Below are 12554 nucleotides of genomic sequence, written 5' to 3'. Positions count from 1 at the left end.
TTCTGTGATTGTGTTGCTTCAGAGAGCAGTTCCTACTTTACTAGGTTTTACTTTTAAGTTGATTTCGCCCTGTAGGATGGAAATAATGCACGGAAGTAAAAACAGGTAAAAACACTGAAAAGTGAAGAATTTATTTATCATTCTTTAAGCATTGTGTCTGGATATAGATTTTTATAGGATGTGTTAAGAGTTAAGTCACATTCGTGTAAATGTGAATTTGTATGAATAAGAAAAGAATGAGGATAATTCATAATTCATATTCTAGAACCAAAAATCAAAGGTCGATCAAAACTGTCTGAACAGGTCATATTTAATAAGGTGTTATTACTTCTCTAGGGTTTATTATAAAAGCATTAATTAAGTTGAATTATTATTAATGTAGCTATACTCTATATTTCTAGGGGAATTCTGCTGTAGCCTATCTAGAATAGACAAAATTAGAGAGTGTGGCAAAGCATAGTAGTAGCTTACAAAGCTACTGCATTTCACTAGTTTTCCTGTTCTGGTCAACATTGTTGACTTTGTCCTCGGGATTGCTCTGTAACTAGGGCTTTCTAGTTTTCCATTTAGGAAATTAACTGAAGAAACAACACAGTGGATTTTTGTTAATGAATTAGGTTTTTATCTAAGCTTTTTCAGTATATTAATCTAGAAATGAGGAAGCAAATCCTTAGTTAAGACAGATAAACTCAAAATCTTAAAATACAAACATGAGAGTATACACTTTGACTACCACTGTTGTAGCTTATTGCAATATGTGTTACTACATATTATTCTTTTTAATGTTTATTATCAGCACATATGCTGAGAACAGTCTGCTCTCTTCCTTTATGTCTAATTGCCAGTTGAAAAACTGTGGAGATGTTGTTTTGAACATCAATGTGATTTCAGAATATGTATAATTTTTAGTAGGTCACATTTCTGTTATTACAGCCATTTGTCATTGCTTGGCATGGCACAAAAATGTTGTAAAAGGAAGGTGGGAAGAGGGGAAACTTTGCTTAGACGTAGTTGCATTATAGAGTCATTGGGTGGGCCTGGAGATGTGTAGTAGTGGGACTCATTGCTTGCAAATCCTGTTGATGAGTGGAAGGGGGAAAGTCAGTGCTGCTTTGTAACACAGAAATCTCAGGGTGCCAATTTTTAAATCACGCCTGTTCTGTCTGTCGAGAATTTTGACCTTCCTTTTCCAAAACAAAGAAGTTATCGTACAGAATTGATTTCTGAATTTATCATATAGAAGTGATTTCTGAATTTAAGAGTCAAGAGCCTTTGAGGTGCAAAGTGCTGAGTAATGTAGACAGAATACAAGATTGGAAATTGCTGTGTAGGCATGTGCTTTTCAGATGCAGAGATTAAACACAATTAGGTAAAGGGGGAGCATGGCAAAACTGGGTTTGGTTTGGTTTGGTTTGGTTTTGTTGGGCTTTTTATTATCATTAGTGTTTAATTAGTCAAGTTCCTGTCATTACAGATATTGATAGGGAAGATCTAGAAATTTTCACACACGCTCTGAGACCCCTGATGCCATGCTACAGTGGTATACAAAACTAACAGAAAGGATAAGTCAGGTTAGAAGCTCTTCATAAAGTCTTATTTTCTTGCAGAGGTGGGTGCTCTTGAGCTGTAGTTTGTTGGTTTGGTGTAGGGGATGGTGTGGGGTTTTTTAAGGCATTGGGAACTTTCAGTTCTCATCATGTGCCCAGCAGCCAGAGGAGGATTCTCCTAGTGACCTGACAAGCTGTTTGAGAAGCAGAGGAGAGAGCTACATCTTCATCTTTAACCTGACAGTGTCATTTTCCTGCTTCTCTTGTTTGTTTGCCTTTTTGTACTCTTGTTAGCAGGAAATGACAAGGGGCAAGAAAGGTGACCTGAAGAGGGCCTGGTCTAACTTCCAGACTTTGATCTGTAGGTACAACAGCACTACGGGGAGAGAGGTGACAGTTTTAGCTGCAGAAGCCTTTGGATTAGGGCCACAAGCTGATTCCCAAGTCAGTTTTCATTCTAGTTCCATCTACCTTACCAAGGTGCCACCTGATAAGCTTTTTTGCTCTGTGTTTTGCGTTAATGCGGGTGTTAAATCTTCTTCAGGAAACTCAGGGTTGGAGAAACATGAGGTCCATGCATCTGTCCTAAGTCAGATGGAGCATTGACGCTGTAGAAAGGCAGCACTTGGAGCTGTTCATCTTGGTGCGAAGAGAATCTTTTCTGTGAATTGCAAGTGCCAGGCTGGAATTCTGATTTTGTTCTCCCTGTGATCTCACAGGGGAGAGATACTCGGTGTGTACCTTCTCTCCACTTTGCTTTCAAGGAACGGGAATTCTAAGTGGAGCCAAAGTTCATACGTGCATTCGAAAGTGTTTTAAAAGGTTTTATTGAGTTTGGTGGATTTCATTTTAAGTCAGAAGTATGTTGTGGACGGTTGTTAGGATTTAAGTGTCTGGTGAAATCACTTTGTGAATGACAGGCTATGCGTATTAAAACTTCCTAAAGTAGAAAATTTCCTTGGAATGTAAAGTTATTGACCAGGAAACTTTCTTTAGAAAGCAATAATATTTTTAGAATTAAGAATATTTTACTTTTAGGAAGATTAATTTTTGGAGGTTATATTCTAGAGTAGAAAATTGCTTCATTTAAAGCATGTGCTTGCATGAATGAATATAATTTCAAATTCAACAAGCTCTGAACTACTCTGGTTTACCACAGTACTTGTCAGTAAAACTCCGATCTATACCATGCTGTCAAAGCTGCCAGCAAGAAGTGAAATGGCTGAGCTTTCTGAACCAGCCAGGGAGAACTGTGAGCTACAGAAGGCTATTCTAGTATTGTAGTCTTCTCATAAAATACAGGGAAAATGGTTCAGTACTGACAAGGGGCAAAGTGTTTGTGATTAAGGATCTGTTGCCTCCCTTGCTTACTCATCCTTTTTCAAGATCTCAACATTTTCTCACTTGCTATCAAACTTAAATACAAACCAAAAGGATCTGACCTTAGACAAGACTGCAGCAGTTTGCATAGGGTGTTTTCACTTTTGTTTTTTTTTCAATTGGGTGAATGTGTCTACAAACACATTTAAACACTTAAATTGTAAATTTTGGCGTCCCTGTTTCAGATCTGATACTGAATGTGTACTCTAAGTATTGATTTCAGCATTTTGAAAAGAAAATGTCATCTAACAGAAGACAAAGTCAAAACTTACATGGATTATCTTCCTAGTAGTCAGAAGGAAGTATTTTTACACAAGCACTTAGAAAAATGCCCTTTTGTTGCTTTAGGATACCAGTGTCTATTTACCATACTTATGGTAGTGTTAGAAGATAACGTACATTGTTTTCTGCTTGCATATACTTTATTTTGCTATAACTCCAATGAAAATGGTATTCAGTAGCTCTGTGTGGAAGATTTCATGTATTCTGTATTTTGCATTACTTTGATGGAAAGCTATATTGTTTCTTCTGGGAAAGTAATCTGTATCTTAATGTCTTAAGGTTGGGTGTATGCTCTTTGTGGTTTTAGAGGATTTTCTTATCTATGTTGTAAACCCTAATATCTTTTTGAACTGTTTTAAGATGAACTTCGGTGTTCATGCAGCTGGCTTTCAGAATTGTACTGCAATGCTTATCCTTTGCATGTGTGCATTACTATGTTTACTGGCTTCAATGCTAATTCAGTTAGCAAGTTAAAACTTGCTGAAGAGCATAAATATATCAACTATGGTAGAGAAATGTCTATAAATAAAATGTGGAAAGGTAACAGCAGGGGTGAAAAGGGGTGAAGACAAGGCAGGACTGTGGAGTCTGTCTGCATGGGTAGCATCTGTATTTACTAGGTGGTCTGTAAGCATAATGTTTCCAGAAGGATAAGGAAAAATGGATGTACCCAGATATTTTCCATGCATGGCACAAAAAGCAGCCATTAAGGTTGCACACATGTACGAAAAGCAACAAAAGAAGACATCTGATAAACACTGAGCTGGTAACTGTGAACAGATACTTCTGGCAGTATGATCAAGACTGAGTGTACCATAGTGAAGCCAACAGTTGTGTTATCTTTAAGGGAAGCACTGGTTTAGGGCAATAGAGTTGAGTTACACAAATTTCAACCTCATAATTGTCTTGAATCTGTATGCTTTTGACCACTTGATCAGTGGAAAATAGATTGCGCATGAAATTTGGTATCCAGCCGCTTAAAATGCCCAAACTTAATTTCAGAACTGAAATTGTACTTTGTATTGAAATGCCTCTCTTTTGTTGGATGACTGACATGCATGAAAAGACCACCTGCTCATATGGACAAGTGCAAATAAAATCACAAAGGTATGCAAAAGAATAGAATGAGAAAGAAGGATTTACACTAGTAAAAATTTTACACTAGTAAAATGCAGGGGGAGGGAAGTTAAAAGTTACAGGTCAGTCCTGACAGCAGGAGGCTTGTGCTTCTAATTTAACTAGATCGCACTGAGTGGCTTGCCTGTTAATCCAAGAACCGCATTACATGCTGAATCTGTGCATTTTCACAGTTTCAGTAGCTGGAGCCTGTAGATGGTGTGTTCCCATCAAACTATTAATGAATGCATTGAGAGTAACTGCTCCAAGAGCCATTTTTAATAGAACATTGAAGGTCACTCATGAACAAAGGTGAGACTTTCTTCCTAGCCTTATCTTGGAAGTGGGGGAAAAACATCATGAGAACTGTGGGCCACTCGTCACCCTCAAGATTGCTCTGCAGTGCTAACCAGAGTGCTTTGACTAGCAATGCTTTGAACTTGGCTTGGGAGAATGTTGCTTTTTGTGCAGTGAGATGGTGGTGAAATGCATGCCCTTCTGCTACTCAAGTCTGCTGTTGCTAATTCCGTCAGCAGCATCAGGGCAGGCAACATGGGAGCCCAGTGACGTTTTCCTTTCGGTATCCAGTGGAGTGTGAAGTTGATTGTGTTCCCTGCCTGATTATACATCCTCCCTCTCTTCCATGTTAATGGTTGGGTAGGGGGTTTTATTGGTCTCAGAATGAGTAAACATTTTCTGTAAAATGTTTTAGTGCTTGACCTTGTATAAGTGAAGGTGGTGCATTGCATAAAAAGTCGGAGCCTGAGCCTGAATTTGTAAATGCAAAAAGATACCGAAAAGGTATGATCTAAAATAACTTGACCCTGAAGCCTTACGACCTACCCCAGTAAAATAAATTCTAATACTGTTTGCACTTGCTGTTGTGTATTACTAGCAGATCCCAGTTAAGAGATCAGACAACTGAATTTTGAAACAATCTATTTTTGAGGCACTTGCAGATCAGGGATATGTACTATATATTGAAAGTAATATAAAGGCACGTCAAACGAGTATTAAATTATCCTGCCTGTACATGCAATCTTCCAAAGAACAGGATTAAATAAATATATATAAGCCTTTGCTACCTCATTCTAACATGAATAGATTTGAGGTGCTATTCTTTATGTCTTGGCTGAAAGGCAGAAGCAAAAGTCTCTTTGCTCACCCCTGGTGAGCAGATTATACCATCCCAGTGCAATTTTTTCATCTTGGTGTTCATTTTAAAACCTTGTACTTCTCAATATGCATAATGATTGGTTTGTGTCATATTCCAATTGACTAAGAATGTCAATCCATTCCCCTCTACTGTATTTCTGTTTGTAAGAGCGTTTTGATTGATACTAGTATTTTTACAAAGGTACCTTTACTCTTGCCAGGGAAGTTGTGTTTGCAGGGGATTGGCTGTGCCGCGTAGTGATGTGTTCCCTGTCTGTGGGAAAAGTTCTTATCACACATCAGAGGCACTGATGGCTGAGAAGCCTGTTTCTGGATTCATTAAGACAAACTACAGGAGCAGAAATACAGTAAATAGTTTTCTGCAGCAGTGTGAGTAGGAGCGTGTTACAATGACAAAGGGGTGTCTTGGTGGCAGTTTCAAAGTATAACAGTTATGGTAGTTTGTAACTACTGCAAGCTCTGGAGTGGAGATGGAGAATACAATTTAAATATTTTCATGCAATTCGATAGATGTAGTTTTGTTCTTTGTAAACAGCTAAGTACGTACTTCACGGCTGCCTTTGAGATGAGCATGAGAAATATTAGGAAATCAGTATGTGTAGCAGTGGAGAGAGTAGGTGATTTTTAATAGATGGTATGGAACTATGCTTCCCTGTTCATGCCACACTAAACAGCTGCTTTTATTTGAAATACATGGTAGAAAGCGATACAAGTAGATAAGAGAATGTTAAATTTTTTGAGATGAGTTCAGAACAGAATATCAAGGCTCATAAATAGACACAAATTCAGTATCTCATAAGGCCTGAAGAACAAGATGGAATTTTTAGGGGGTTGGCTTGTTTTTTTTCCCCCAGAAGCATATGAAAAAGAATGGACATTGTGTCTGTAATTACTGCTGCTGCAGTTTCTGAATTTCTTGTTTTGTTGTTTTTTAATACCAAACAGAAATAGCATTTTTTCATTACCACCACCCTTCTCCCCCCTCTCTCCTCTCCCTTTTTTGAGGTATTGCAACTAGGTGGGAGTTGAGGTTGTGCTAAATAGAAATTCTGGAGCTCTGGGAATTTCATTATGTAAATTAGTTTCAAGTTTTGTTTAAAAAATAAATCAAGTATGCTTGTAGAAATGTTCCTTTTGAAGTGGTGTTTGAGCCTTGGCAAAATCAAAAATACATTGCTTTTGTTCCTAATGTAATGTAGAATGAGTTGAAAAATGTTGGTTGGACCACTTGTTTATTAGCATTAAAATAATGCCCTCTGATGTTTGAAATGCTTGTGAATTCCCTTTGTAAGATTGTTTTGCTAATGCTGAATCAATGACAACAAAACTTAGCTGTCATGAATACTGTAAAAGCTCTTCGCTCCTGAGGTATACTTGATCTAATTTTATCATAGGTGATGCATTTTGTTTTCAGGGGTTTTTATTTCATAATCCTTGAGCTGTGAAGTTGCAACCTAACCTGATATCTGTTCTACTTTTCTTTAAGTCGTGTGATTAAGACAGACATGGAGTTGGAAGTTCTGCGCTACACCAATAAAATCTCCAGTGAAGCTCATAAAGAGGTAATGGATCTTTTACTGATAATAATTTTTGCTCTTCCTGTAGCAGTGGTACTCAGAAATGTTCCCAGCAACCCTGAATTACTTAGTAATAAAATAATGGAAAGGCTGGATAGAAATAAGAGGATAATATCCCTCCTGTTACAGCCCAGTAATATACCTTACATTGTCCTTGAACTCACTAGTACGTTTGCGATATCTGAGAAATGAAGTGTGGTTTTGGATAAAAGCTGGAGCCTCAGCAGAAGGTGACCTTCTTGCAATGTATCTCTCCTCTGTGGACAAATATCAATATAGTGATGGAGAAAGAAGAATCACAGAATCATAGAATGATTAGGTTTGGAAAGGACCTTAAAAATGTCTAGTTCCACCCCCCTGCCATGGGCAGAGATGGCTCACACTAGACCATGTTGCCTGAAGCTCTGTCCAGCCAATAGATCTGTCCAACCAAGACATCAAGAAGATTATTCTTCTGGCCCATGTCAGCGTGTGCAGCACTGAAAAGTTTAACTTCATAGGTTGCTCTCTCCAGACCCTTACAGTTCAGTCTGTAATGATTGTCAGTGTTTGATAGTGCTCCATAGGTTGTTCCTCAGAAGTAGGTATGTCCAACAGTGTAGTGCTTCACAATGCTGTTGTGTTGACCCAGCAGAGTGTCAAAGACAAATCCATGCTCTCAGCAAGACTACCCAGGTTGGATGTAGCACTATGCCAGCGGAGTCATATTGCTCTACTGGTGTTGATGACAAAATTAACTTGGATGTTAATCCTATACTCGATATTGTTATGCATGAGTTCTGACTGACCAGAGGGAGCTTAAGAAGAAGTAACTGATGAGGTTACTGACTCAACTGTTGTCTTTGCTTCTGCTCCTCAGATTTCTGAACTATGAAGTATAAAAATATTTTAAAGGGAATATAAAGTTAAAATTGTGAAGTCTAAGAATAGTTATTTGCATTCTTTCTGGTTGGTCCTTCATCATCCTGGAATAATCCTGTCATGTCTGAGAGAATTTCTTCATAAAGTAGCTGCCTAGAACTTTTTTTTAATACAGAAACAGGCAAAGGAATAAAACTGGTGCACATTTTCAGCAAATCCAAGAACAAAAATCAGGGTTGTGAAATAGTGTTAACTCTAGTAGTTTTCTGTTGGTTCAGATTGCGAAGTATGAAAGAGTATCTCCTATTGTAGTTTATTCCAGTTCACAGTTTCATTTTGCTGGCGTTCCATAAAAGTAAAACAAAAGAACTTTGCTGGCAAGTTCACCAGGGCTTTAAGAATTAAGCATTGGTATTTCAAGGAGCTGCACTTCATTAGGATATAGTAGTTTGGTAATTGAACTTGCTTTTTTGCTGGAGACTGCAGGCATTTATAAAAATTAAAATGAGTTTGATTTTTACTGTTGTTTTAAAATGTGGCTACTGATGTAAATTTAAATTCGATACAGATTATATTTTTGTAATATAGGTTCCTCTGGAGATAACTCAGTCATAAGTCATAAATTTATAAATATGATATTCCCTCCTGCTATGAATGTCCCATGTTAATATGTATCTTACAGGTAATGAAGGCAGTAAAAGCAGGTATGAAAGAATACGAGATGGAGAGGTAAGAGTTCTTTTGGTACTTGTAATAAAAAGAAGAAAATCCCTCTGTAGTAGGGGTAGAAGCAATAGCTGAGGCAAAGTAGTAGCATTGATTCAGTTGAGAATGAGAGCTCATTACTGTTTGAAGACAGTTGCAATCATCTTATTATTTTGAGGTGATACTTCATCAGTTTCAAACGTATTTGATGATGGTTGATTATTTTCTGGTCGTGGTTTATTGTAGCAAAATTCTCTTTTTAAGTTTGAGCAATTTACAGAAGCTTTACAAAATAAATGTTATTGTTTGAAGCCATCCAATAAAATGGAGTTTATGGATAAACATTGCCCTTATGGGTAAACAATGCCCCGTTGCTTAGAAGACTGCATATATGAGTGTTTAAGAACCTTATAAAAGGCTGTGTGCAGTTACATTTTGCCTGCAATTACAAGTCAGCATTACCTGTACTTAGCCTGTACAAGGAGCTCATCTCGCAAGTGTGGTGGATGTTAACTAGAGCTGTTAAGTCAATAAGAATGGAGCTTGTATCTCTTTTGTTGAAGAAAACTTGCTGTACATGCATATATAGGAAGGACTGGCTGCTCTTAACTGATATGTTAAGTGATGTGTCTAGATACAAGGAAAACATTGCCTCCTCTTTTAAATAAATATTTACACTAGATCAGCAGCAGCTTATCATATAAAGCACAGTTTTGATCACCAAGGCCATTTGTTTTTAGCTTGCGTACTGTATTTTCAATTTGCAAAGTGTTTGCCTAATGAAGAAATAGAAAACAGCAGCCATTTCTCAGTTACTGTTGTTTCTTGATAGTAATTTTTCAAGCATTAGAAAGCAGGCTAGTTCAGCACCCAGTGAGGGGAAAATAAAATGGTCTCAGTATTTGTCATCGGTATTTCAAGGTAGCTCAAAAAAAGAAATGATGCCCCTTACAACATATGTAATATGGAAAAAACAGTGTTGCATTTAAGCAGTTTAAATTTCTACAGACTCTATTGGCTCATGCCCATAATTTGAATGAGCTTCAAACTGCAGCTTCATATACTGCCAGGTAATGGGGGAAAAATTGTGGTATGCATTCCCCTGTTACCTTTATTAGTGAACCTTGTGTTTGTGTTCATTTTACACACTGCCCATGCTATATGTGCTGATAGTGAATTTTTGGTTCTGGAAGGTGATAGTAATAAAAAAATTCCATATAGCAGAGTTTGTTCTCAGGTGCTTTTAAATATCATGATTCTGGCAGTTTGGTTTAATGTCATGCAGCAAGTACATATATATATACACACATATATATATACATATATGCTCTTTTGGAAGTCTTTGTATAACTATTTTCTCTTCAGGACTTTCATTCTTCCCTGGCTATCTTCGTCCATGCACGGCAACCTTTCGAAAAGATTTATTTGTGTCAGTCAATTAAAAAAAAATAATTAGGCAACTGTCTATTAGACCTATTTAAAATTGCCTTCTGTTCTTCCATATGTCCTGATAGATTGCACTTCCTGAAAGAGTTTGAGGTTATTTCATTAATGAAAGAGGTCTTGGCAGACTACTTCTGTAGCGTCTGCCTTGGAGACTATAATTAGAACTTTAGTTTCTGTTGCTAGTGGAATCCATCCCTGCTCTGCTTTCTGTTCCCTTGTTGATTAGGGGAAACGGGTCCTAAAAATGTAAACCTGTAATTTCCACACCTTTCTGGCAAGAAATGCATATAAATGAAGTTAGAAAGCAATCTAGGAAATCTCTACTCTGTATGCAGATCAAGCTCATCTAAGAAGGGAACTTTCAAAGACCTGAAAATAGGTAGCATCCAAAAAAAATCAGTTTTCTTTGAAATAGTAAGAGTTTGGTTTGTTGATTTTTGTTGTTTGGGGGAATTGGGAGGCTTGGTTGAGGTGTTCTGTTTGTTTTATGGTGGGTGTTTTTGGTCAACTGTGTGACAGCTTTGGTACAGGTGAAATCTAAGGGTGCAGAAAATCAGAGTTCTTAGTCTGTAGAGATTTATCTGAAGTATTCACACTTGTATTTAAAAGATCAATTAAAAGTTAATGAAGTTTTTAATTTTCTGATGTTTCTAGGGCTTCTGCTCCCTTTGTGGAAGCTTTCTGAATTGTGTGGTCCTTTCCCCAGGTGCATTTGCAGTTCCCACTTACAGCTGTGAAATTGTGAATTTTTTAAATGAGTACAGATGCCTCTTGAAATGTGGCCAATAAACCCCCCTTTCATATTGCTTCACTTCATTCTTTGACATTGTGGAGTATAGCATGTGTAGTTGGGTACAAAGCTAGGCTGACCCTGTCTGCTAGGAAGAATAATGCCACAGATCTCCAAAGCAATTAAAATTTTCCATTACTACATGTAGGACCTAAGCGTTGCCTTTTCTTTGTTCATTTGATTAAGCAGCATTCCTAGAAAAAAAATGAGTCATTTTACTTCTGTAACATACAGCAAGAATATGTTAAAAGTACTCCAGGAAATGTATCTAGGAGTCAGCAATGCATAAAGCTAGTTATATTTCTAGGATTGAGATTATTCTCTGAGAAGTAATTTGAAAGAAATTAAGTAAACTATGGAGATATCTCTAGATAAGATAGTATCATTTATTTTGAGGGTTGAAAGCTAGCTTCAGAAATGTGCTAGAAGTGTTCTTTAAGATTAAGGTCCACTGGTAAATTATTTTGAACCAGTAATGTGTTAATGCTAAGATATATAAAAAATGAACACATTTAACTGCAAGTCCAGTCAGCCCTGAGTTCTTTTTTTAGTTTGATGTTATTTAACTTTAATATGTGGTTGGTTGACTTTAAGGAGACAGCCAAGGCAATTATCTACAAACAGTAATTCACAGCATGTGTAATTGCATATGAAGTTATTTTGGTAGGTCAAATTCTGGATTTTCTCTGAAGCAGTTTGGTATTTGTGCTTATCTCATGTTTAATTAATCTTCTTTAATTAAAGGCTTTTAATTATGAAACTGCTCTGTAGTTAATATATTGTTGGAATGCAACAAAATTATAAAGGAAATCTCTTTAGCACAAGTATGTGAAAAAAATCTGATTTCAGCTAAGTTGTTTTAAGTGTGTATATATATATATAAACAAAAATATTTTGTGTGTATATATAGCTACATATATATATATACACACTGAAAGTCCTAATTAGGACCTACAGTCATCTGTTTCAGGATACTCTAAAGTGCTGGATATACCATCTCTAGATGAGTGTTATCAGTTTATAGACTGCTTCTTAGTATTTATAAAATGAAGTTTTGAATCTATTGTGCATTCTCTCATTTGTTCCATTTTTTATTGAAGAAAACAATTTTAAGATCAGGATGGCTATCTGGAATTGTTGATTTACTTGGGGAATGACACGAAAGTGTATGCTGTGGCAACAGAAGAGCAACTTCCTACATTAAGAGTATTGGACTTGTAGCTATTATATGCATTGCCCGTTTTTGTGAGGTTTTACCCTGTTCTTTATAGCACTGAAGGCTCAGTGATAGAGTGTGTGCACAGTCCTGAATTCATTATATGATAACATAGTCATCATTGCCTTGACGAAGCTGAGCAGCACTAAGCCAGGCCTAAACACTCCTCTTTTCCAAGATCTCCCTCTATTATTTGACTATCTCTGAACCCTCTGTGATTACTAACACAAGAGCACCATAGTGTTACCATGCACATAACTGATTCTAGTATCTAGGATCCAAAAACTTGGATGCTGTAGACTGGCTTTTTTAAACCAAAGGAGCAATTAGCTGGTGTAAAGGTGTCAGAGGTGGGTAACAGAACTTTGCATGTTGTTTCCATCAATAAAGCAGCAAAGCAAGAAGGATCTGGCCATAACTGCACAGAGGAGCTCTGAGACTTTTGGGCACTGCTTAAG

General features: G+C 37.0%; 1 protein-coding gene across 2 annotated transcripts in view; it reads left to right on the top strand.

The window, feature by feature from the left end:
* PEPD (peptidase D) overlaps positions 1 to 12554 on the top strand; it is a 140511-nt gene that overhangs the window by 31657 nt on the left and 96300 nt on the right. For both annotated transcript variants that reach the window (XM_057400177.1, XM_057400176.1), the window contains 2 exons: positions 6988 to 7063; positions 8622 to 8668. In XM_057400177.1, coding sequence (XP_057256160.1) covers positions 6988 to 7063; positions 8622 to 8668 — 123 coding nt within the window. The remainder of the gene's footprint in view (positions 1 to 6987; positions 7064 to 8621; positions 8669 to 12554) is intronic.

The sequence above is a fragment of the Pezoporus wallicus genome, unplaced genomic scaffold (assembly GCF_028554395.1).
Source record: "Pezoporus wallicus isolate ANWC-B61680 ecotype Strahan unplaced genomic scaffold, APGP_CSIRO_Pwel_v1 contig_447, whole genome shotgun sequence".
Taxonomy (NCBI): Eukaryota; Metazoa; Chordata; class Aves; order Psittaciformes; family Psittacidae; genus Pezoporus; species Pezoporus wallicus.
This window is presented reverse-complemented; position numbering and strand designations above follow the sequence as displayed.